The sequence below is a fragment of the Centruroides vittatus genome, unplaced genomic scaffold, assembly GCF_030686945.1.
Source record: "Centruroides vittatus isolate TY-2023 unplaced genomic scaffold, ASM3068694v2 contig_988, whole genome shotgun sequence".
Lineage (NCBI taxonomy): Eukaryota > Metazoa > Arthropoda > Arachnida > Scorpiones > Buthidae > Centruroides > Centruroides vittatus.
Genome location: NW_027122657.1, coordinates 294536 through 321097, shown reverse-complemented (window position 1 = coordinate 321097; position 26562 = coordinate 294536). Strand labels below are relative to the sequence as shown.

The 26562-nt window shown below is 27.1% G+C and overlaps 1 protein-coding gene across 5 annotated transcripts; it reads left to right on the top strand.

Annotated features, from left to right (window-relative positions):
- The first annotated feature begins 4083 nt into the window (after positions 1-4083).
- Sqor (Sulfide quinone oxidoreductase) lies at positions 4084-22934 on the top strand. Of its 5 annotated transcripts, none has more exons than XM_067283496.1 (11): positions 4084-4162; positions 4293-4344; positions 5925-6124; positions 10804-10971; positions 12042-12095; positions 13206-13400; positions 14710-14928; positions 17521-17704; positions 20362-20429; positions 22443-22621; positions 22688-22934. In XM_067283496.1, exons 3-11 carry the CDS (start codon positions 5927-5929, stop codon positions 22746-22748), a joined length of 1326 nt encoding a protein of 441 aa, XP_067139597.1. In that variant the 5' UTR covers positions 4084-4162; positions 4293-4344; positions 5925-5926; the 3' UTR covers positions 22749-22934. The 5 variants fall into 5 exon arrangements, with proteins under 5 accessions (XP_067139597.1, XP_067139598.1, XP_067139601.1 ...); XM_067283497.1 differs by having other exon boundaries at positions 4085-4162; positions 4293-4348; XM_067283500.1 differs by having other exon boundaries at positions 4126-4143.
- Positions 22935-26562: the final 3628 nt, after the last annotated feature.

Here is a 26562-nt window from a genome sequence, read left to right as displayed (position 1 = left end):
AGAATTCTTCGAGGCCTTTTTTTATAAACTTTTTAAATAATAACTTTTTTAAAAATGTAGTTTTATCTCTTGTAACTTATCTCTAAAATACTGTAAGCAGTTTTAGTCAAAGGAGGTCATACTGACTGACCTCCCCTTATTTTTAATTAATTGAAAATGTCCATCATAAAATAGATTGAAAATCAAATGTGTTTTACAAGTTGCATATTTTAAAATCTCAAATCTTTCTATGAACATATGTTATGTGCTGGACACTTACCAATTTACAATTATTTTTTTAACTTTCATAAATTTCTAAATTGGTATTGTTAAGTTCTAAGTTCTATCTCTTATTTAGCAATTACACCTCTAAGTTCTATCGTTTATTTAGGAATTACATACTTTGTGCCCTAAAATTTGGAAACTTTGGGCTTAAGCCCTATTAACTCTTACCTAGATCCACCACTGCCGAAAATGACTACACCTCTCTTATCCTAGTTTATTCAGTATGTTCTCTATTAGGTTATATGAGGTTATTCTTCCGAATTTGTGTATTTTTCTCCATATAAATATTTAATACAGCATTTCAAACATGAATAAGCTTCCTGCTTATAAATATGCAAGCAGTGAATGTTTGAGAGTTTAGTATCTTAGTTTTTGCACTGCCCCAATTCCATTAGTGCACGTGACATCACAAGTCACATGCCAGAGGAAAATATTCAAGCATTGATAGGAGTTAACAATCCCAGAAGAGGGATATCATTCGATTTCTTGAACAGAAGCTTTTTAGCTCTTAGTGCGGCCCTGACTCTCTTATTGTAATATACAAATACTAAAATTGCATCATTATCCATTTAAACACTTTAAAAAAATCATGCGATAAAGTTAAAAATTGCCATATCATTCTCAAGAAAAAGGGAATATCTTTGCTCTATAAATTACACTATTGTCTACTTTAATATATTGTTTACGGAGAAGATTGCAAAACACAAGAATTATTCAACAGTTTTAATTATAAGTTAATAAATTAAATTTACAATAAATAATGCATAATGTTGAAATATCGAATAAGAAAAGCATTGGCGGTTGGTAGACAAGAGTTAAATTTCTCAGGTGAAGAAATTAAATTATTATTTTAAAAACAATAGAAATGTAACACGTAATTAGAAATTTATCAAATATTTCTATTGTAATATATACTTTTGAGCCAGGTGCTGAAGGACAGGGCCCTCACCATCCGCCCAAAAGCGTATTATAACACAACTGGGCCTGTCTGAACCCATAATGGGCTGCTAAAAAGGCTTTCTTACTACACAGCGGAAGAGTTAAAAAATAAAAAATAAACGAAAAAAATAGTTCTAAAAGATCTTAACCATCGCTACCTATATTTAGGTTTGTAAGTAACTGATATTTCTAATAGTAAACTTCACTTTTTGTTCATTCATTAGTTTTTTTTTGTTTTTTTGTTATTAAGTTGTTCTATGAATTATTTCTATTTTAAAACTCATATTCCGAGGACTATATGTATAATTCATACATTCAGACTGTTTAAAATTAATTGTATTCATGTATATAGGTGAAATTTGACTTCGATCCGCAGAATAGGTAGGCTGAGACTCGCATTTTTCCTTTGTGTACATAGACAACATGGAGGACAAATGACGGTGAAAGGAACCTTTCTGAGCTAGAATTTTATTGTCTTGCTGTTTGGATAATTGTCAAAATATTAAGAATTATCATAGATAAACAGGTATTTATTTATTCACTATAATAATTCAGATATAAAATAAATCTTTTAGTATCGAAGTTCGGATTCCGAACTTTGGAATCTAAATACTGTATGTGTATATTATTATATACCTGTATGTAAAAATATTATATAAATTAAGAATAAAACAGAATTTAATTTTAAACATCAAATTAAGCATATTAAATTTCGTAGATTAATATGTATTTATATACCCTTTTTTCATCGATTATTTAAAAAGTTTTCAAATGTAAAGAGCGACCTCTCACCATCCTTTATCCGCCATGTCACTTCATAACACGTCGTTTAAGAATACCATTGTGACATGTACAGTACAGTTACAAAATTATGTTATTTTAAACTTGAAATAACCTTGGATATGACTAATTGTTATTACAAAATGAGATTACATTGATTGAAGGTTTCCAGCTATTTAATGTGAATTGTCGTAGCGGATTGATATGCTTATGAAATCTTGTATTCAGGAAATGGAGTACGTAAAGTTTCAAAGAAGCATAGGCATACAATTATCATCACAACACTTACGACACATACAACTATTACTCGTAATAAACTGGACACTTCAATAATGTATTCCAATCTCTCTTTTTTTCTGTCTAGAGTCTAAAAAGTGATTTGCGATTACTTAGACTTATGAATATTATTAACATTCAAGCGTTAGCCTATCGCACTGGGGAATCCAGGATCGAGTCCAGGCGAACAGCTTAGCTATTTTACATGAACGGTCTACCGCAGTTATGATGGCTCTGTCTCTCACCACACGGATTCTCCATTGTGGGCCTGGCCTAATCCATTATGGGTGTGATTAAAAAGCCCTCTTAGTGCCTATAGGGCAAAAAATAAATAAATAAATAAATAAAACCTCCGCAACACCCAAGATAAGTTCTAAAAATTCTAAGAACTACTGTATTACATTGAGTTTTGCAACTAACTGCAATCGATTTTAGAATAATTTAAGTAATTAATTTTTCCTGTTAAGTAGCAATATCTCTTATGTAATATAAATAAAAATATGATAAATTAACAGTGATGCAAGCACATTGTTCAAGTTTTTATAAGTTTCTTTTTATCATTATTAACATACACTGTCTGCTGTTCAGATAACTTGCAACTTGGTTTTTCACCCACTTCCCAATTAAGTGCTATTAAAGAAGAATCTAGATATTTCAGCGTTCTATATATAACTATAGTGTTTGATATAAAAGGTAGGAAATATAAAAATATAAAACAAATTTTAAGGAAATGCTTTTTATTTACTTAAATGAATTAAAAAGTAAAAAATAAATTTTTTCCCAGCTTTCACAGTATTGCTGGTATTATGCTACCAAAGATAAAAGCATGTGCGTTCATATTTTTAGTTACACTTTTCATCAATTTTTATGGCTTTCCATGAGCGCCACTTATTCAGTTTTGGTTTCATAATACCAATAATACTGTGAAAACTGAAAATATTTATTTTTTACTTTTTGTGTATTTAAGTGAATAAAAAGCGTTTCTTTATTTTTATTTTTCCATGTGAGGATTTTTTAAAACTCTCTCCGCCTTGTGAGCACTAAGAAGGCTTCTTTTAGCAAGCTCACTATGGGTTCGGCCAGGCCCACGGACGGGGACTGACATATCCGGTCGGACCACCCCCCGAATAATTCCTGGGGATTTTTGAACCTCTCTTGATTCGATCCTGAGTTTCCCAGAGCGTTAGGCTGACACCTGGACCGCTCTTCTACCCCCCTTGAATATTGTCTCGTGCACCTTAACTGTCGAAGCTTTTCTAGATTCGGCCTACCCATTGCTCTTAAGAATGCACCTTGTGGTTCTCTTGGTTATATCTTCTATACTGCATATTACTTACTGACATAACAATGTTATATTACTTGCGTAATTGCTTCGCGGGAGGGCCTTCCTAAACTCAGCATTCACACTGAGTTTAATTTACGAGTTAGTAATAGATGCAACGTACTTATCATGTAGACGAACCCACCGACTAGCTCACAGCAGTAATGTTAACAAAGGCATTAACGGATACTCATTGAAAGATAACACGTGATCAGACGTAGCCTAAAGTTTTTACTTTCACATAATCAATGCGCCATTATTAATTAAAATGAGATATTTAAATTATTAACATATTCGATTCTCACGTTTCTTATTAAAACAATAAGATTTCTCATTTTCGTTCATGCCCTAATCACGTGCTTAGTGGATAATCCGATATTGTCTCAACGGGTTTAACACAAATATTATTATTACTATAAAGGAATAATACGCATTTCTTTATATATATTTTTAACTATTTACATTATAAATTTAATCAAATATAATGAAAGATTGTTTACTCGATGACGTCAGTGATTGCGTATTTGTTAGAAACAAACAGTGACAGTAACCACCTGTTGGAGGTGAAATATACAAGTTTTGGTAAGAGCATGTTGCACGTGTTTAATGTTTATTTTAGATTTATTGCGAAAGTCGTGATGTTTTTAATTATCGAGTTTATGCATTAAATTAATACTTTTGATATAATCGTGACTTTATTTTAACTCTTAAGGTCAACCAAATGCATTGGAAGGGAGACGTTTCTTTTTGAGATTTACTCAAAAGTAAGTAACTAAATTCTCTGTCATTTCTAAATTTTAAGTTATTTAGTGTTGAAGAGCGTAAGCTAATAAATGCTGTGTATATGGCCCTAAACATATAAAATAAATGGCCAAAGTTGACTTTACTAAAGTTTCATTAACATTTTAAATGCTTAAAACTTTGTTAGATGATTTTATATATAAATTGTATGGCTGAGTATATTTTTAAATACTACACTTAGCTGCAATTAGTTTACTTTTATTTATATTTAATTTGCTATAAGTTTTTGTTGCTTGATTAACTTTACATTGTATGTTAATTAACTTTTAATAAAATTTAGTTCATATTTATACAAGACCAAGCATTTGCTGTTAAGCATAAAATTTATTTATTTTCCAAATTTTCTATGATTATTAGAAACAATTACTTCAACACAGGTGTTTGAAAAAGATATTTTCAAAATTTTTATATTAGAATTATGTAGTTACAGTTTTGAATAAGTCGTTACTATCTCAAAATTCTAGAACTGTTCAATCATTCAAATTTAGTTTAATATTTTTATTATTCTATCAAAATATTTTGGTTTTAAAAAGTTAATATGAAAGAATTTTTGTGATAAAAGAGAAATTAATTTTTGAATTAAAGTAATATTGAATTATGGTCAATAAAACTATTTCCTGGAACTGAGTTTGAGAGTGATAAGAATTCAGTTAGGCTGAAAGTTAATGTTATTGAAATTAATTGCAATAGTTTGGACGGGAGAAAATATCTATTTCCCAAATCCAGTTTAACGTTATGAAGAAGACGAAAACTATTACTATTTGATTTTGGTAAGATTTTTCTTTAAGAATGTTAATTTTTAGTAAAATTTGTTACAAATAAAATATTAGTTTTCTAAAAAAAGCTTGTCTGTAACATAACTATATATATTTTTATAATAGTTCTATTACAAATAATAGATAATAAAACCAAACAAATTTAATTGATACAATTAGAACAACTTTCTAATATATAATATAAATTTCCCATAAGACCAATTAAATTTGTTTAAATTAACTATTATGATGCTATTTTTTTACTTTGTAGTAATAATAATGATTTGCTTAATTAAGAGTACAAATACTATTTGTAATTACATCAATATAAAATTTTTATCAATGTAAATCTAAAACAAACACCATCATTAAATGTATCTTAGTCTAATGGAATCAAAGTGTAAATTTATAAAATATGAATTTTGAATTATGAATTTTTAATACTTAATGAAAGAGAAGAAATGGATCGTTAATAATTCCAATAATTACATTATATAGGAAGAAGTACAGCTGCCACATATGTTGTTAGATGTAACTTCCATTATTTATAGAAAAAGAAAATTTATGAAAACAAAAATAATTGTTTCTTTGATCTTCAGTTTGAAGAATGTTTTCCATATTATATCATCTATTTTATTTATTTTAGTATAAGGTTTTTCACCCTTTATACTGGGAACAAACTAATAAAAAAATATTAAATGAATAAACAATATATGAAATTTAACATATTCTATTTCTTTTATTTTTTATTCATTTCATTTTACATATTTATTTATAATCTTTTTCAGAGATGAAGCCATTTATGAAGAAAGAATTTTTAAAAGTGCCTAAAATATTCCAGCATTGTTTTTCAACTTCTGTTATTCAAAATGAAAAATTTAGTTATCATTTATTGATAATTGGTGGAGGAACAGGTGGAATATCAATTGCTGCAAAATTTGGATCTAAGTTAGGAAAAGACAAAGTTGCTATTATTGAACCATCAAATGTAATTAGTGCTCTAACTATAATTTTATCTATAAATAGATATATAATGTGTTTTTGAATATTGGTTTCTTTTTTTTTATTTTGGACTCTGTCTGTCCTGTGGGCACTAAGTGGACAGTGGCAATTACCCAATAGGGACCTAGAGCAGGCATGGCCAACGTACGGCCCGCGGACTGGATCTGACCCACTTAACGAATTTATTCGGCCCGCGATTAATCTTTCAATATTAACTACTTAACTTCCAATAATTGGTCGAATGGATTCGTGATACTTCTTTTTTTTTTTAAATTTCAAAGTAGAGATTTACAACTTTTGTACTCATCTGTGTGACAAGTGCCAGAATAAAAAAAAAAAAAAAGATAAATTTAAAATATTAATATTTATCATAAAATAATGTATGTTAGACAGTAATCCAAGATATACAGGTAATATTCAATTTAACTTAGAAATTCGTGTGCTTTGACAGAAATATAATACTAATATATTTAAACATTTATTTACTTAAATGAATCATTTTTGTATTTAACATTTTTTAATTTTAATATTTTGTTCGGCCCGTGAAAAAAGTTTTCTTTCAAATTCGGCCTGGGGGCAAAAACTGTTGGCTACGCCTGACCTAGGGCATCAAAAATTACATAGCAAAAAGATAATATGCATCTAAAAATTTAGTGAGCATTTAAGAAGTTTATATTATAAAGAAAAAACTTGTTATTTAAGGATTTTGTTGTCTTTTTAATATAAAAAATTATTTACGTAAAGGACCTTATAACAAAATTGCACCCAGGTCACAAAGGAGCATTATCTCCAACTGTAAGAGAGCTTTTTTGATATCCATTATGTGTTTTACCAGGCCCAGAATATGTTGGGAGGTGATGAGGGACAAGACATGATATATTGGAGACAGACTATCCCAAAGATTCCTGGAATTTTTCAACTGCTTAGATTTAATCCTGGGTCTCCCAGACTTGTAGGCTGATGTCTTAACTGCCTTAGTCATCCAGATGGCTAATAAATATGGGCTCCTTGAAATGTTTACTACCAATATTTAAAATTAAGATCTGTGAAAAATGATTTCAAACTTTTTTTTTGCAAATTTAAACTTCAATTAATGAAACATTTATTGATAGTTATATCTGTTGTATCAATTACTTTTTCAAATCATTGTTTTCCATGTAGCGAAATATAAAACTAATTTTTCATGAAAATATTTTAATTTTTAAGTTTTTAAAATGGGCTTCAAAATTCCACTTTAGGAATTGTGAATTATTTCAATTTTGAAGTATTCATTTTGTCATAATTAGCTTTAAATGCATAATATTTTTAAAAAAGAACAATTATTATATTGTTCTTTTGTGTCTGTGAAGAATAACCTTTAATTATATTATTTTAGAATTACTATTAAGTTACTAAATCTCCTTATTCTAATCTAAAAGATTTAGCTAATTTTTTCAAATTTAAATATTATTTTTTTTAATTACAGAATAAATTTATCTTAAAACTTTGTGCTTCGTATCATAGCAAATAACTACACATAATTAATTTTCAGTTTGTCTTTTTTGAAAATTATATATATAATAGATAAGATATTAGATCAGTTATAAAAATAAATTACATAACTTTTGAATCTTGGAAAAAAAAAGAGTACTTTTGCTTTTAATAATTTAAGGAACAGAGTAGCATATTCTGTAATTCTTAACAAGCCAGCTTCTACTGAATTTAGTTAGATTATATGTAATAAAGGCAAAAATATTTCTGTTTTCAAATATTTTATTTAATGTTATACTTTTGTAGCTTGGATACTGTTGTAATATCTTATCTAGAACTTACATATAATCACAAGTTATTTGCAAAATCTCATGGAGATATCCTTTAACTATAATTATTTTGATGTTCATTCTAGAAGTGTTTTTGTATATTTAAATCAAAATATGAAAAATTTTATAAAATTACAACAATAGATCTGGTTTTTCCAGAAACCAATTAAATTGCAACTGTTATTAAGCAAACTGCCCTAAATTAAACTTTAATTTATGATAGACTCAATGCCATAAAATTCTTTTTCTTGCAAATAAATGAACACAGAATCTTCAGAAGTATGTAAAATTTAGTGGATTGGAAACATTTTTTGACCTGGTTTTCAAATTATCTTTAATTTAAGCATACTAAAACATCAAGAATATTATTATCTACAGAATGCACTGTCAAAGGTATTCATTTATTTTGTATACTGGAGTGGCTCATTCTATTCCTGCAAATAAGTTTTGAATTATATAATAGCATGTCAAGGTAACCAACAAAATATAAAGTGCTTAAATATTGCATTACTTGCAATGATAGTAGAAAACTTGTATAAGACATAAATGCATGGATCTCCTGTGAACGTTTTCTAATGTAAGTGTACAATATTGCTTATGTACACTATTCTCAAATTTGTCTTACAAATTAATATCTTTCTGAGAATGATGATTACTTTCATTTGAGTTAAATAAATTGAAAAATTATACCTCATACAGTGTTAAAATTTATTCATAAAACAAAATCTTTATAACTATGATTTATTTTTTAGAATTTTTAAAATTAAAAAACTTTTTATTAAATAAAAATTTTTGATTAAAATTAATTTGTATTTTCTATGGATGCAATAGAGTTGAATAGCTAGGTTGTCAAATATTTCTAAGAGTAATAATGACATATGTTGTTATTTATTAGTATTCAGTTAAGTGATATATTTTTAATATGTTATAAACATTGTAATTCTTGACACTATTGTTTATCCTTTTTTCCTTTTTAATAAAAGAAAAACATGATACTAGGAGGTCTTAACCTTTACAATAAAGGTTGCAAAATAAAACTTAAGGAGTTGTTTCCTGTTGTCAAGGTTTTTTCCATAAAAAAAGGGTAAAGGAGAGAGAATGGTATCAAGAATTACAATGTTATAAACATTAAATTCAAGATTATATTCATCTTTGTGGATTAAGTGATATATACGGCATGCTTATATAGAATCTGTTTATTGTAATCATAATTAATACCAGTATTATCAAAATTAACCGGTCCGAAAAGCATACAAGTTATAATGCATTATAACAAACTGATTTTCATAATTGGATGGGTAGACCTTTTTATGCATTTTTTTCATGTAGCAGCCTCAACAAGTAATTGATAACATGAATCATTATAAGTTATTGTTATTGGTCGTAACCAATGCTTTGAATTAATCATTTTATTTGTTCCCAATATTTGTTATTTGTTCCCAATATAATACTTTAAATTGTTGGTATTTCACTATGTTGTTGAAGTTGGTAGCAGACAAACAATTCTGGATAATTATTTATTAATTTATAGTGATAATTATAATTAAAAAAGTCTTTAAGTTATATATTTTTAAACTGTTTAAACTTATTGTATTAAGGGGGTTAGAATCAATGGAATCAGAAATTTTTCTAATTGTACTTTTATTTTTTCACAGTTATCATCTTAGACAAATCACAAACTGGTTATAATAAGTAGTCATATACAATACATAGTAATGTATTGTAAAAATTAATAAATACAGTAAGACCCTGCTTAATGCTGCCTCAATTCGATATAAGCAGTCTGCTCAATGCCTAAAAAAAAAACTCAAAATATACACTGATTCAAATTATCATAAAATTTGAGTGATTCATTTATAACATGATTATTCTTGAACACGAACCAATCAGCAAAAGGTAGAAAATCATCGTAGTGCTGTACTTCCCTTAAATCTATGTTTGTTTTGTGCAATTTTGAAAAAAATATAACATCATCGATTCCACAGGCAATATCGACTTTGCTTAGCAAGAATTAACTGATATGTGCATGAATGAAGTGTGGAAGAAGTTACGGCTAAAGGTATCCAAGAATTCTCAACGACAAGAGTCTATTGCTGTATTGTTAGGTTGACCAAATTGTCAACCTAATCAATTTATCTTCTCAATGTCTTTTCACTAATCAATTTAGCAGGACTTGGAGATATAGACGAGCAGGATATTGAGGAGTTACTACAATTACTGGTGAGAGCCTTAGCAACGATGACCTTTAACAACTGGCAGAACAAGGAATTCATGTAGAACTGAAACATAGAGATTTGAAAACGAAGAATCGAAAGAATTTCTCTACAGATTTCCATAGTAAAAGTTTGATAATGATAACCAAAATCATTGATCAAACTGTAGTGAATGATCCAGATTTTGAAAGAAGTACAAAAGCAAAACGTGGTGTTTCGGATGCGATCTTCTGCTACTGACATTTGCTTAAGGAAGGAAAAAAACGACAAATGAAACTACACGACTTATTGCAAAAAACAAGAATTTCAGTAAAGCCAGGATTTTCATCACAAAAAATGAACTTTACATTTCTGTGTTTGTTATTTAACATGTATTATTATGCAAATTAATATAAAAATAACTTAAAATTAAGGTAAAATGTGTTTATTTTTGGTCACGTGTTACCCTTTCCCTATTTACTCTGTTAAAATGACTTTGTTTAACACTTTCATTTAGCACTTTGTCCGTATCCTCCGTGTTAAGTGGAGTCTTACTGTATAGTAAAATACCATTTTGAATTTCCTTGAAATAATAATTGGGAATATAAGCTTATTATTATTGTTATTTTGTTTTCTAGGTACATTATCATCAACCATATTGTTTTGTTTCCTAGGTACATTATTATCAACCATATTGGACCTTAGTAGGTGGTGGTTTGAAAAATGTAGAAAAGTCTAGAAAAGATATGAGTTCTGTAATTCCAAAAAATGTTAAATGGATAAAAGACTTGGCTGTAAAATTTGAGCCTGACAAAAACACAATATTTACAGAAAAACATCAGGTATGGAAATTATAAATTGATTTACTTCTCCTATTTTTGTTTGTTGTTATTTTTATTTCAGAATTTGCTGAAATACAAAGAAATAATCAAAAGTAATTAAAAAATTTTTTATTATTAATTTTTTTGTAAAATTTTTATTATTAGAATGTTAACAAATTTAATATATTCTTAAATATCTTTTAAATAATAATCTAAAATTTTGTTAAATTAAACCAAAAAGTTTACATAATTTATTGAAATTAAAAGTATTTATATAGTTTTCTTCAAATAATTCTAAATTAATTTCAATTATGAACTCATATATGAATTGGAAGATTATGCAAAAGATTAAAATTCTTAAAATAATATGAGAAAAAATAACAGTTAAAAAACATAAAAATTAGAAACTTTAGATTAAATTTTCTTTTTATTTTTGAATTGATTCTGTTTTTTTTTTTTTACATTTTGCCAGTCCTTTAACCATGAATGAATCATTAGAGGATTATAATACAGTGGCGTAGTGAACATAACTGGTGCCTGGGACATGACACTTTATTGGCGCCCCCTCCCTTCTCCAGACACACATATAGTTTGTCTTGGAGACAATTTGGGCATCCCTCTGTGAGTGGCACCTGGGGCATGGTACACCCCCTTGCCCCCCTCACTATTCCACTGTTATAATAGGGGCAAGCTTAAAAAATTCTGATGTAATTTTTCTTTACCAGCCAGCATATGCCTATTAGCTACAATCTAGGTGTAAAAAACAACAGTAGCCAGTAGTCTAAGTTTAAATGATGAAAGTGAAAACATACTGTATATTAGATGCTGCCAACTAAGCTGAAGGGGTTTGGCCACCTTGTTATGACTGCATTTTTCTGTTTTTATTTCTTTTTATAGAATGTTAAAGATTATTACAAAAAACATAAATTTAAAACTGTCATGATCAAGGTTTAGATCAGTTTTTTTTTATTGTAATGTGATATTAAATGCTTTATTTCCATGAATTAAATTTATTATTTTAAAAATTATTATAAATATTATATTGAACATTTATTATGCGTATGTTTTGAGTCATAATATTTTTATTATAGGTAGAATATGATTTTCTAATTATTTCCATGGGGATAATACCAAATTTTAAAAAAGTAAGTATGCTACAGACAAATGAAATAATTTGTAGAATTTAGAAAGCAATAAATATGATGATCAAATATCATGTATATATGTAATTTTCTTAATAATTTTAATCAATTCATTTCTCATTTACTCTTACTAGCTTGTACTGTACATAATGTTTCATAATAATTGAGAATATGAGAAATTTTCTTCATTTGTGTTAATTGTTTGGTTTTCCTTTTGATTTTAATTTATTTATAAGTTGTTAAAAATGATTATTAAATTATGTAATATATTTTTTAATTTGCTGATAAGCTAAAAATAAACTTCAGATCATTATTTTCATGATGAATAATAAATTTAAAGATTTTATACACCTGTTCAACATTTGATGGATAGGCTGTTGCATAAATATCTATTTAATTTAAACTTTCTACTAATTAATGAGTGTTTATTTTAAACGTATCTAAAGGTTATATTGATTCTGTGATTGTTTTTATACAAGTGTACAATACTTTGTCTTGTAACAGCATAGATTATAATAGCACAGACACCAAATACTTTCAGTATTAGTCATGTCTTTTAAAAATTTCATGTCATATTATATGCAGTTTGGTCTCAGTAGTAAAATTTTTAATTATGTTAGCTGAATTTTTCAGTTTTTAACAAAATTTTCATAATTCATCTACATTTTGGTTAGATCGATTAGTGTAAACCAAACTATCTTGTAGGCTGTTAGACTTCGGTATTGAATTTTTTAAAATGATAAAGGATTTAATGATTATTCTGAGTTATTAATTACATAATATGAAAATGTTTGATTGTTTGTAGCTATTTACAATCTATCTGCTGTTCCAACATTGATGAAACATTGCTGTTTCATCATTGTCCATCTGCTGTTCCAACAAAATGTTGGATAAGCCAAAATTTAGAATGATGAAAATGTTTCAAACTATAAGGAGATTTTTCATAAATAACTACTTATTGTATTGTTTATTATCTAACAAACTATGCTATACATACTACCTCAATTTACTTAAATTTACATTATAATAATAAATAAATGAAATTAATTGTAGTATTTATAATATGATATATGTAAATTATACTTTTAATTCTTTATTTATGTTTCCTTTCAGATAAAAGGTTTACCAGAAGCATTTCAAAGTCCAGGCATTTGTTCAAATTATTCCTACAACACCGTTACCAAAACTCCTAAAGCAGTTAAAGCATTTCATTCAGGAAATGCAATATTTACTCAACCTCCAAATCCTATCAAATGTGCTGGGGCACCTCAGAAAATTTTATATCTTACAGATTCTAATTTCAGAAAGGTAATATCACCTGTATAAACAATATTGTCAATTCAGTATTAGGAAATTTAATAAGTAACATAATAACTTCAAAACTTTGACTTAATATATTCAAATATATCATGAAATAATTCTAGTGGATTAAGATGTCTATGTAAAAGAATCTATATTCAGAAATAACATTTGCTTTCATTTAATGTTGTCAATAGAGCTGAAATCTATTAAAAACAATAAATTAAGGCAATTCAAACATTTAATATAATTTACTAACTCCATCTTTTAGAAGGTCAAACTAGTCACTGCAATCAAATTAAAAAATCAAACAATACATCTTTTAAGAGTGAATATCAGTTTAAGGAAACAAACTTTTTGACATAACTAATGGGCCATTTTTAGGTTTTAACAAAAAGAAGATGAATGATAATGAGGGATAAGTAAATGACCCAGACTCTGGTGAAATGAGGCCATCACTACCTCCTCTGACTGACAATTCTCCTTAATCTTTCATACCATCTGCTGCTGATATGGTCCATCTCCTCCTCCCTTTATTGTTTACTCTGTTCTGCCCTGTACTAGCCTTCATTTTGTGTCCTTTTATGTTTGAAGATTGCTCATTAACTAGATTGAAAACATTTGTTTTTTCAAAATTGTTACCCTCTGTTAAAGATGTTTTGTTTGTTTCAAAACATCTTTAACAGAGAGTAACAATTTGAAAAAACAAATGTTTTCAATCTAGTTAATGAGCAATCTTCAAACATAAAAGGACACAAAATGAAGGCTAGTACAGGGCAGAACAGGTTTACTTTATCATGTATTTTTACTTTGTTTTTTCAAAAATATATGCAGTTAAAAAGATCCTTAATATCAGAATATTGAAAAATTTAGTGTGGAAGTATTAATAATTTAATGCCTCTCTATGAATTATCTACATTAAATTAATTATTTAATTCTAACATCACTTAATCAATTACTTTTTCTTCCATTCCTCAAGGAAAAAGTTAGCCATTTTCTGTTTATTTTATAATAATAATTTGATTACAAGTTCATAACTAAAAGATAATTTTCTTCTTATAAACTCTCATTGCTTACAATTTTATAAAATATATTTTATTTTTTTTAATTTAATTTTTGTCTATTTTATTAAATTAGTTTTAATTTTTGCATATTATTACAAAATTAATTTGAGTTGTTTTAATATTTATTTTTGACTATTATATTTTTCAATCTAAAATCACTAATAAATTAATTATAATATATTTCAATTTATATTATGTTGATAATATATTGTATTAAAAATTTTGTTTATATTATATTATATATTAAAATTTAGATGGGCAAAAGAGAGAGAGCAAATCTCCATTTCTGTACAGCTTTAGATAAGATGTTCAGTGCACCTAAATACTGTGCAATTTTGGAAGAAATAGCAAAGGATAGAAATATCAATGTGCATTTTCACCATAATTTAATTGAAATTAAACCTCAGAGCAAAGAAGCAGTTTTTGAAAAGTTGAATAGTAAAGAAAGTCCCAAAGAAACTACAACAATGAAGGTATTATATATTTTAAACAAATTTGCTTGTAAAATTTATTTTGTTAATTTATTATATATATATATATATATTTATTAAGGAAACTCTTCAAACATAAATTCAATTCAAACTAATGTTCTCAGAGGAAAAATTTTTAAAAAGTATTAAATTTGTTAATTAAAAAATAAAGTAATAAATTATGAATAAAATATATATACGAAATATGTTTCGAGATGAGAATAACTTTATTTAACTGAATTTAAATGTTTTGTATAATTATATTATTGTCAATGAATAATTTGAGCTCAGAATTGTTTTTAAGTGATTTTAAATGCAAAATTGTGTCAATTACAGAAGATTTTCATTAAAAATATCTCAATAAGAATAGCTCATTTCTTCTATCTTCTATAGCTTATTTGTCCACAAACGCTCCTTTAATAAAATGAATGAACTATTCTTTTTGAAATTTTTTATACCACTAAGATATTATTTAATATACAGTTAAATAAAATTATTACTGTGTGTATTAATTTCAAAAACAGCTGTATTTTTCAGAACTTCAAATTAACAATCATTATAATAGTGTGTACTACAGTATACAGTATTAATATTTTATTGTCCTGAGATTATTTGTAATATAAAAAAAACAGTAATCAATTAAAAAATTTACCACTTTTTGTTTATTTGGTTTATATTTAGCTAAAAGAAATGAATGAAAATCAGTAACTGCATTCTTTATTTTATTATAGAATATTTTAATATTTGATAATCATACATTATAATATTAACAATGTCATTTAATTTAATTCCATATTTGGGCTATTATTATTATTTTAGATGTTTAACATAATGTCCTAAAATACATTATAAATTTAAATGCTAGTCATTTAGAATCAGTTATACAGTATCTTGTTTTATGTATAATAAATACATACAAATTCATATTTTTGTGGGTGCTGAATGGTTAGGTTACATAGGGAATTCTGACTATTAATGCAACACACTATTATGAAATTCAATATACATAGGAAAAATGTAATTAAAATGTTCTAAACACATTTCAACATATTTCTGTTAAATGTAAATGCTTGCATAAATGTTAAGCAGTTATCCAGGAACACACATTTATGCAGAATTTAATTTTATTTGGTGCCTTGTATTTTTAAACTTGATGCAGACCTCAGGAGGTTGAAAACGTTCATATTTTGTTAAAACATTATTACTGGAATGACTTAGGTTTTTTGTGTATATTTTGTAACATGAAACTCCCATATAAAACAAGATGTTATCGGACTTTTTAAATTTCTAATTATTTTTCTCAATTATCCTGAAATATATCAAATCTCTATCATTCTCACTCGAATCGTTTCTTTATCATTCAAGATTCTTTACATGTATGCATATTTAATTTAATATAAATTATATTTAATATACTAGAGATATAAATTGCAGTTTGCATCTCTCATTTTGAAATTGTTGCTTCTTCAGCTGTTTTAAATTTAATAATTCTTTTGTTATTAGAAATTGTTATAATGTTGTTAATAAATGAATTTATGACAATAAGATTAACAATAATATGAATAAGCTGATTGAATACTAGTTTTTTTAAAAATATGTTTATAATCCAAAGTACTTATGCGAGCACTAAACAAAATATAACACTTTATTTTAAAGTTATTTTTTCATAATTAGAAAAATAGCAGCAACATTAAATTATGCATGTTGTTCACTACAGAAATCATAGCATGGATAATTTGTGAAATGATATAGTAGTTACTCAGTAATAACACAAAAATAATAATGTAAGAGGAAGTATAGATACACTGAGCGAGTGTGGCATTAACAGTTTTTAATTTTCACTAGTGCTTTTAACGAACTTATTCATCATCATCAGGCAAATAAAACTTTAATAAAAAATATATAAAAACACATTTTAAAGTAATGCTTTTTATTTAGAAAATGTACTAAAAAGTAAAAAATAAATTTTTGTCAGTTTTCACAGTATTTTTGGTTGCATAATACCAAAAATACTTATCTTTTTACTTCCTCTTATCTTATATTTGGCATGAAGATCAAACTATATTCTGTTACAAAATAATAAAGATGTTCTAGGGACAATATTGTAAAAAGTGAGGCTTGATGACGATAAAATTTAACTATTTAGCTCATATTCTAAGACATAACAGCTTGTAGAAAATTATACTTTTAAAGGGAATGGTAATGGAAAAGAGTCAAGGAAGACAAAGAATTAATTGGATCAAAAACACACTATCTTATGAAGACTTCAGCAAGAAAGCTTAAGATAGAAATTGGTGGAAATTGATGGTTGTCAACCTCCTGGATGGAGATGACGGTTAAGAAATGAAGAAATGATACCATGTTATCATTTATTATTATATGCATTAACTTATCACAGTACAGAACATTGATGACAGTTTATGATTATATATTTTTATTCAAAATTATCTGTAGAAGATGTAATGTTATTGATTTAATTTTTTTTTTACTGTTACTTTTGTTTGTTTTTATTTATATTGTTATCAAAGAGATCTTTTATATTTCAGTTCATTTTTATTTATAATATAATTTTTTATTTTAATTTTGATTTTTCAGTATGAAATGATTCATATTGTACCACCAATGAGTCCACACGAGTCTTTGCGAAATAGTAAATTAGTTGATTCAACAGGATTTTTAGATGTTAACAAATATACATTACAACATAATAAATATTCAAATATATTTGGTCTGGGTGACTGTACTAATGTTCCTACTTCAAAAACTGCTGCTGCAGTTGGTAAGTGAGAAAACTTTTTAAAAAATGACAATTGTATATAGATGTGATGTTGACAACAAACAATGTAATTAAATTCTTCACACTTAAGGTATGGAAAATGCTAGGAATAATTTATTTAGTTAAGTATGTATGTACAATAAGAGTTTGTTTATTTTTATAGATACAGTAAGACTTTGCTTAACACCTCCTTGCTTAACGCTGATTCAATATAAAGCAGTCTGCTCGAAGCTTTAAGAAAACCTCAAAATTTACGCTGATTTAAATTATCGTGGCATTTCATTGATTTGTATATAATACGATTACTTACAAACACAAACCAATCAGAAAACGGTGGCAAAAAGGTGCACTTTTTTTAAATCTATGTTTGTTTGGTGCAATTTTAGAAAAAATATAACATCATGGATACTATAGGCAATATCGGCTTCGCTTGGCAAGAATTAGCTGATAAATGCATGAACAAAGTGTGGAAGAAGTTATGGCTGAAGGTATCTAAGAATTCTCAACGAGAAGAGTCTATCGCTGTATCGTTAGGTTGACAACCTAATCAACACAGCAGGACTAGGAGATATAGATGAGCAGGATATTGAGGAGTTACAACAGGTTTCTGATGAGAGCCTTCAAGAACTGGCAAATTCATGTAGAATTGGAAAATAGAGATTCTGAAAACAAAGAATCCAAAGAATTTCTCTACAGATTTCCATAGTAAAAGTTTGGTAACAATAACCAAAATTGTTGATCAAATTGTAGCAAATGATCCAGATTTTGAAAGGAGTGCAAAAGCAAAACGAGGCATTTTGGATGCGATCTTCTGCTACCGACATTTGCTTAAGGAAAGAAAAAAGCAACAAATGAAACTTCACATGACTTTATTGTAAAAAAAAAAAAACAAGAATTTTAGAAAAGTCAGGAGTTCTTCGTCACAAAAAATGAACTTTACATCTCGGTGTGCATATGTTTATGTGTTATTTAACATATTTTTATATTAATTTGTATAATAATATAACTTAAAGATAAGTCTGTTTATTTTTGATCGTGTGTTCCCTTATCCCTATTTACTCAATATTAAAATGACCTCGTTTAGTGCTTTGTTGTCTAGGAATGCATCCTCCACATTAAGCGGGGTCTTACTGTATAAAAACTTTTAGATTAAAAAGAATGGAAAGATTGTACAGAGATTCAATTTGTAGTAACCACTGGATTTAATTTAATAATGAAGTGAGCAATGCATCTTTAACAATGGGTTAAATTGGAGGAATGCTAATGTCTGTTTATATCTGATAACATAGGTAATCTGTTTACTGGGTTGAAAAGAGACCATTTCTCCAACCTTATCTGGTGTTAAAGGTGTAATGCTTGCTTCCTTAAATTCAAATATTATGTAGACTAAGCTTTGAATTATGATAGTTAATATTTACAGTTAACTGAGTAATATAGACAAAACATGAAGAAAGATAATTGTAATCATCATTCAGAATCTAATTTTCACTAAAACTAGATTATTTCAGATAAGTTAAATAATTAATTTAACAATAAAGTAAATTCATATAATTATCTAGATCATTGGTGCCCAAATCTGGCCACAGCATATGTTACAACGTATTTGACAGAAAACTTAAATATAAAAATAGATCTGTGTTTTGTATATACATAATTTGGTCTGCCAATCAAAATGTTTAGGCACCACTGATATAGATTATAAGTATAAATTAACAAATCTTTTAATATTTTAATTTTAAATGATATGAAAATATCAAGAATAATTAATGAACACATGTACCATATAAACCAGACCTGGCCAGCCCGCAGGCCGCATGTGGCCCGTCATGTTAAATAGTGTGGCCCGCTAAGCGATATTATATATTTATTAAAACTTTTGTTTGCCGTTATGTGTATACCAAAAAATTAAATAAATGAAAATTTGCCCGTGTCATTGTTATAATGCGCAAGTGCGAGTACGAACTCTTGGGATAACAATAAAATCTTGCTCATTTTGTATTTGTTTTACTGTTTTAAAAGCATGTTTGCCTAAATTGTGGCCCATCATAATGTTACGCGAGATCAAAGTGGCCCACGTAACAATTTGGGTTGGCCAGGCCTGATATAAACCATACATTCATCCAATGAAAAATATCAAAATGGAAAAAATATTTATCCCAGATAGTTTTTAGTTTATAATGATATACATTTTCTATCAGACATGTTCTTTCTTTTAAAAAAACTACTAAATTTTATTTTTGAAACATATTTATAGAATAACAGATTCTTTTATGAAACAATAAAGGGAATATTTTATAACAAATATGAAGCAATTCATGTATATAAACTAAATTTTAACAAAGAATTAGATTTTCTTCACAGTAAAATATATTTTTACTTTCTTTTAAATGAATACACGACATATATTAAATTATGTCTACTCAAATTTTGGTTTCTATATATTATTAAATTAGGTATTCAGTTTCAATGTAAATATATGAGATTAAAACATTTTATTACATTCAAAGTTGATTAAATTTATAATTAATGATATAAAGTTTAAAATAAAACAGCGTTATTTTTATATTAAATTTTTCAATAATAAACTATTTGAATGGATTTACATATATATTTTGTTTAAATTTTTTCGTAAGTACATTGAAGGTTTGATCTATTTCTAGCTGCTCAGGTTGGGATATTGAAAAATAATATGATTGCTGTGATGGAAGGAAAATCTTTACCAAGAAAAGTGAGATATTCGATTTTGAAATTAGCCATTGTGTTAGCCTTAATTTTATATATTTTTAGTTAAAATGAATGATTTTGAAGTAATTTTAAATATGATTATGATTTGAATTGACAGAAAATTATTTAAAGATAATTATTTTATTAAATGTTTATTTTAATAAATACAGTATTCAGTGGCGTAGCGTGGGAATCAGCCACTCGGGGTGGAGGAAAATTTCGCCGCCCCCTTATTTAGGTATCTCAATTTAAAAGACTAAAATATGCAGTAATTCTAAAGAACTTTTCGGCAAGAACAATCATCATTATTGTGTATTGTACAGGTTACAAATAAAAAAGTCATGTATGTATATTTTGCAATATAATAATCACATTTATTACAAAAATTTTTACAAGATATTATTATTATTTATTGTGAAATTTTGCCGCCCCATAAAAGTGCTGCTCGGGGCGGGCCGCCCCTGCCGCCCCCACTACGCTATGCCACTGACAGTATTACTTTCAGCTAAAAAATTTTGATATTTTTGAAAATACTTATATTCTTATTCCCAAGACCAAGCAATTAATCTAAAATTGTTTTTCCTCAATTTTAGATTCTGTGTAGAACTATTCTAAATACAAAACAGTTTAAAATCAAGTAATCTTTACATGTTTCATTTTTATATAATAATTAATGATACACATATAGTCAGCTTAAATAATATATTACTCAAGCTAACTTTGAATCTTTTGTATTACTTTTTAATTCGTATACCAAATGATCCTAAATAGTTCTGATTATAGATGAATTAACCACTGTAGGTACTCAACTGAATTAAGCAATGCATCTTTAACATTAGATAAAGTTTTAAAGAATGATAACATTTTTAACAGGCCATCTTGAAGTATGGTTCTCTAGCTAAAAGTAGAAAGGTTCTCTAACAGACCGTCTTCAGGTCAAAAATGTTAATCTTCTTTAAGCTTAACCCATTGTTAAAGATATATTGATTAATTTGATTAAATAAATCAAAAGCATGCTATTAATAAAATATAACCCATTTAAAAAGTTAAAAAATGTTAACTTTGAATATTAACATTATTTTTAACTTTTTCTACCCAAGCACTTTTAGCAAGCCCATTATTGGTTTGGCCAGGTCTGCAATGGGACATTCCCTGTATAACCAGATGAACCATTCCCTGAAAAATTCAGGAATTTCTTATGAAATCCCTGAAATTGAGGGTCTTGAGATCAAATCCAGAGTTTTCAAACCCCTCTGGATTTGATCTCAGGTCCCCCAAAGCAATAAGGTTGCCTCCTTTAAGTGTTTGGCCATCTGGCTGTCTAATATATTATTGACTTTATCACATTCCACGTTTTCTATTTAAAGTTTTTGTTTTGAAATTTTACACAGTCATAAATTTTAATATATTTCTATTACAAATTAATTTAAAAGCAGTATAATTTCAGAATTGATGAAATTTAAATGATATGTGAAGTTTAATATAAATTTTGTTCCTAGAAATATAGGTAAATGTTTAATTAATAAGGCACTATGATTTAGTTTATAAATATAGACATTATTGTAACAAAATAAAGTTACTGAATCATTAGAAGTACAGTACTTAAACTGCTGTAATATACAAAGAATTTGAAATTAAATTAAAAAATTACAAATTTTATAATTTATAAGCAAACTTTATTTTCAATTTTGAAACAAGTTTTAAAAATATTTCAAATCGTACAATGTATATAACATATAAGGAATAATTTCAACAGGACCACTTAATGTATGGGTATAGCTGTGGCCTCACCTTCTTAGAGACCTGATCTCATTGGCCATTACTAATATTTTGGTTTTGTACATGTATAATGCTTCTAAACAAATTGGGCCTCAAAACTGCTTTTAGATCTCGGATAGAGGCTCCAAAATTAGATTTTGAGTTTTAAATATGGCTCCATTTAATTTTTAACTTTTAAAATTGTATACTAAAAAATTTTTGATGAAATTTTAAAAATAAAAGCTTTATTTTCTTTCAGTATGATGGTTACTCATCATGTCCCTTATTAACCAGCCTTAATCGATGCGTTTTGGCAGAATTTGATTACGATCTTCAGCCTTTAGAAACATTCCCTTTTGATCAGGGTAAAGAAAGAAGAAGCATGTTTCACTTAAAGAAAGATTTAATGCCTGAATTATATTGGAAATTTTTCTTAAAGTAAGATTTTATTGACTGTTACTCATTTTAATTTGATACTAATTTTGTTTCTTTTTCTATCTATAGAGGCTATTGGGAAGGTCCACATTTTCTGAGGAAATTATTTCATTTCGGAATGAGTAAATGATTAACTTCTAAAAATCTGTTTATATGTTAAAATATATAATTATATTATTATTTTTACAATTACATTCTATTTTAAAATGAAATATTATTTTTATTTATATCTGTTTTTATGAAATATTGTTTATATTCAAATATTTTATTATTTAAATTAATAATTATTTCAATAAAAGTGTTATTGTTCTCTCAATGTGTGGTTCCTGAATTAATAAATTAAAATTAATAACAAATGTACAATGTATTAACATAAAAATTATGCATTTAACCAATATATACTCTACAAAAAAATTAATTCAGATTAAAGGAGATAACAGAAATAAATTGTAATTCATGTGTGTCAAAACATGATTTATATCTTAAAAAAGAAAATGTAAAAAAATTAATTTAACACTGTCACAGAACTACATTGATTAGAAGCACTTTTCAAGGTTAATCTGATACATGACATTGACTAATCACACTGCTCCAGATTTGATGGAAAAACATTGAATTTATTAAGATAATACGAATTCTCAATGGAGGACACAACATATTTAATAATTATAAAAAAATTAGTTTCCATAAATAGTTTGTTACACTATTCGTTAACATTAATCTGATTGAATAAAAATACTTAATAAAAGAAAAGTCCTTATTTAATAATAGTAATAACTTGAAATGTAAAAAAAAGAAATGCAAATACTAAGTGAATGACCAGCACAGTTGTAAAGCTGAACAAGTTTTTAAATGATTAGTTAGATAATACTTGTTTTACAATTATAATTTTATACTTGTTATTTATGTTATAACTAGTTTTTTATAAGTTACAATTATAAAAAAAAATAAATATAAGAGGGGAAATTTTATGTAAATATATTAATTATAAGCATTAGTTATAAAACTTTATCTCAACATCGTGATATACAGAATTTACATCCACAAACCTTTTACGGTGCGATTTTCAAATAAAAAGTTCCCACTAACGTTTTCAAAATCAACTGAAGAAGAACCTTAGGACAGTTCGAAAACGTTAGTGGGAACTTTTTATTTGAAAATCACACCGTAAAAGGTTTTGTGGATGTAAGCGTTAGTTATTTATTCAATGTATTATATATGTATTGGTATATAACAGAATCATGGAATTCATTTTAATTTTTTTGTTTTTAATTACCCACATCAAATATAAGTAAAAAGCTATGTTTTTGGTGTTAAAGAAGATAAAATAAAGAATATATTAAGTTTTTGTTGTTGCTTCCAAGTTTGCATGCAATGTTTATTCTGAATTCCTGCTTTTCTCTTCAAGAGATATTTATTTTGATACACCAACCATTGAGTATCAAGTTTGTGACCAAAATATTGTTCTGTAGGCATAGAAATACTTTCAATTATCCCTTTACCTGGCATTAAGTTGGACTCTGATGGTTTTTGAGATGGTGACTCACTATACATGAGATTTTTAGTTGTCAGGAACAGAACTCCAGACGACCTCAGTGACAGATCTGCAAATATTGGTTGTAATTCAGGAACTTGCAGAGATTAGAGGAGACCAGAAGTTTTATCAATTATTTAGCTTCTAACTCCTTGTTATGTCAAGCTCAATCTTTTACTATTATATAATAGTTATTTATAAGGGGTTATCACATATTGAAACTTTTCATAAAACTAACTTATTAGATAAATAATTATGACTTTATTTTGATTCATCTAAATATAAATCTTTCAATGTGTGATAACCTCTTATAAATAACTATTATATGATAGTAAAAGATTGACCTGATAAGTTTTTTTGCACTGGATCATGAGGCTTCATTGCCATTTAAGTTCCCAGGAGTCATCTGTGTTATATATGCTTTAGGATTACTGCCAAAATGGAACTCGCTACCAATACCAAAAATAAAAAATACTATTTTACCTTAAGACCTGCCAAGAATTTACTGTCATTACCATAAAGCTGCTCATAATATTTCTACCAAAATGACCTACTCACTAAACTCCAATTATTAGTTATATAAATGTTTATTTTAAAATTAATCTGCCCGACTCTATCTTTATAAATCACTGTTTATTTTGCATTTGCAAATACCCAAATGACATGACCCAATTCCTTAGATAGGTGAAATTGATCGAACTGTACCTCTGATCCTTTCAGAAACTCTTAGATGATTTAGATTTCCATTTTCAATTCTTTTTCATAGTAAAAATCTATACTTTGCCCCAGGAATCATATTTTGGAATATTTTTAATGTTAAAATCATTCCAAAATAGTCCATCCACTCTGTTGTACTTATAATTTATGCTATCTGAATTACTTATATAAGCACTGTTATCATATATTGTTTTTTGTACCAAATACAAACTCAACTCTGTTGAATTAGTTTCAATAATAGTTTAATAAAATATTAATTCTGTTTGATGACACAAATTATTCACCAAAAACAAAAAAATCAGTAATTTTGTCATAAGGTGCGTCTTAATATAAACCAGGGGTCGGCAACCTTTTTTAGCTGTGGGTCAAAATCAACCAAAATGTGTGTATTAAGAAGACTTTTCGGTTCAACGGTATTTTCATTTTAAAACAGTCTTTTTTGGTGAATAATAAGATAACTTTCATTGAAAAGATAATTACAATATGCTTTAAACTTTAAACTTAAAAATTAAAATTAAAATTATTAAAAAACAAACATAACTGAATGAACTTTATTTTTCTCTTCAATATCAATGGCTCCCCTTATGCTGAACTTGTGACGTCAATTTAGTCAAGTCTGGCTTATAGTTCGTCGTTTTAAGACGAATACAAGCATCTGAATTTTCAGTAGTTAACTTTGTTGTATACAAATAAGTGAAATTCTGTTCTTATTTAAAATAAATTTCATGTGTGAAAATATTTGCTCACATTTATAAGTTGAACCGAATGCAAACAAAATGGCAAAGGCAATTTTTTTCAGAGATGAATACTTTGTAGGAAGTGAAGTCCAACACGTTATGGAAAGATCATAATCTTCTGATTTTTCCAAAACTTTCTGCAATGTCTTGAATTTATCCGAAAATATACTTTATTTTCGGAACTCAAATGGGTCACTCGAAATTATGAAATGCGTCACTTGGCGACCCGTGGGTAATAGGTTGCCGAGGCCTGATATACACTCATTTTACCATTAATATTTGCTTATGTTTGAAATTGGCACCAAATTGAATGTGGTACTAAACTGAAGTATTATAGCAAATAAGATTTATATATATGTGTATATATAAATGATATCTGCTTAGAAATTTGAATATGAGAGTCTAAGTCACATAACCTAATGATAAAAATGTTGCCTGCAATGCAAAATTGTACATTCAGTAATTTAGCAGATATTGAATGCTATTCAGAAGATTGCTCTATTGAGGATTGACTGTATCAGATAATTTCGATTTTTTTTATGTATTGGAAATCTTTAAGGATCATAAATTTACAATTATTGTAATTTTAGTCTTTATTCCGTATTGATTGAAGCTTTTCACCCATATAATTCCATGTATCTGCATTCTTAAATGTATGATTTAGCAATATGATCTTCTTCAACTTTGATATCTCCTCAACAGTAGCATATCCAGGATTTTGAGCAGACAAGTGCTGCTTAAGGCAGATTCAGGAACCAAGGCATGTGCTCCCTGTTGGATTTTGCAGAATGTTACTCAATTATCTTAGAATTACTTTAGTTTCCTAATCTTACCTAATTGAAATCCTGCAATATGTTTATTTTTATTTTTTAAAATGATGAAACTGATTGCTTTGGTATCAAGGTATTGATATAAGTGCACATCCCTGGATATGCTCCTGCTCCTCATTGTTTACT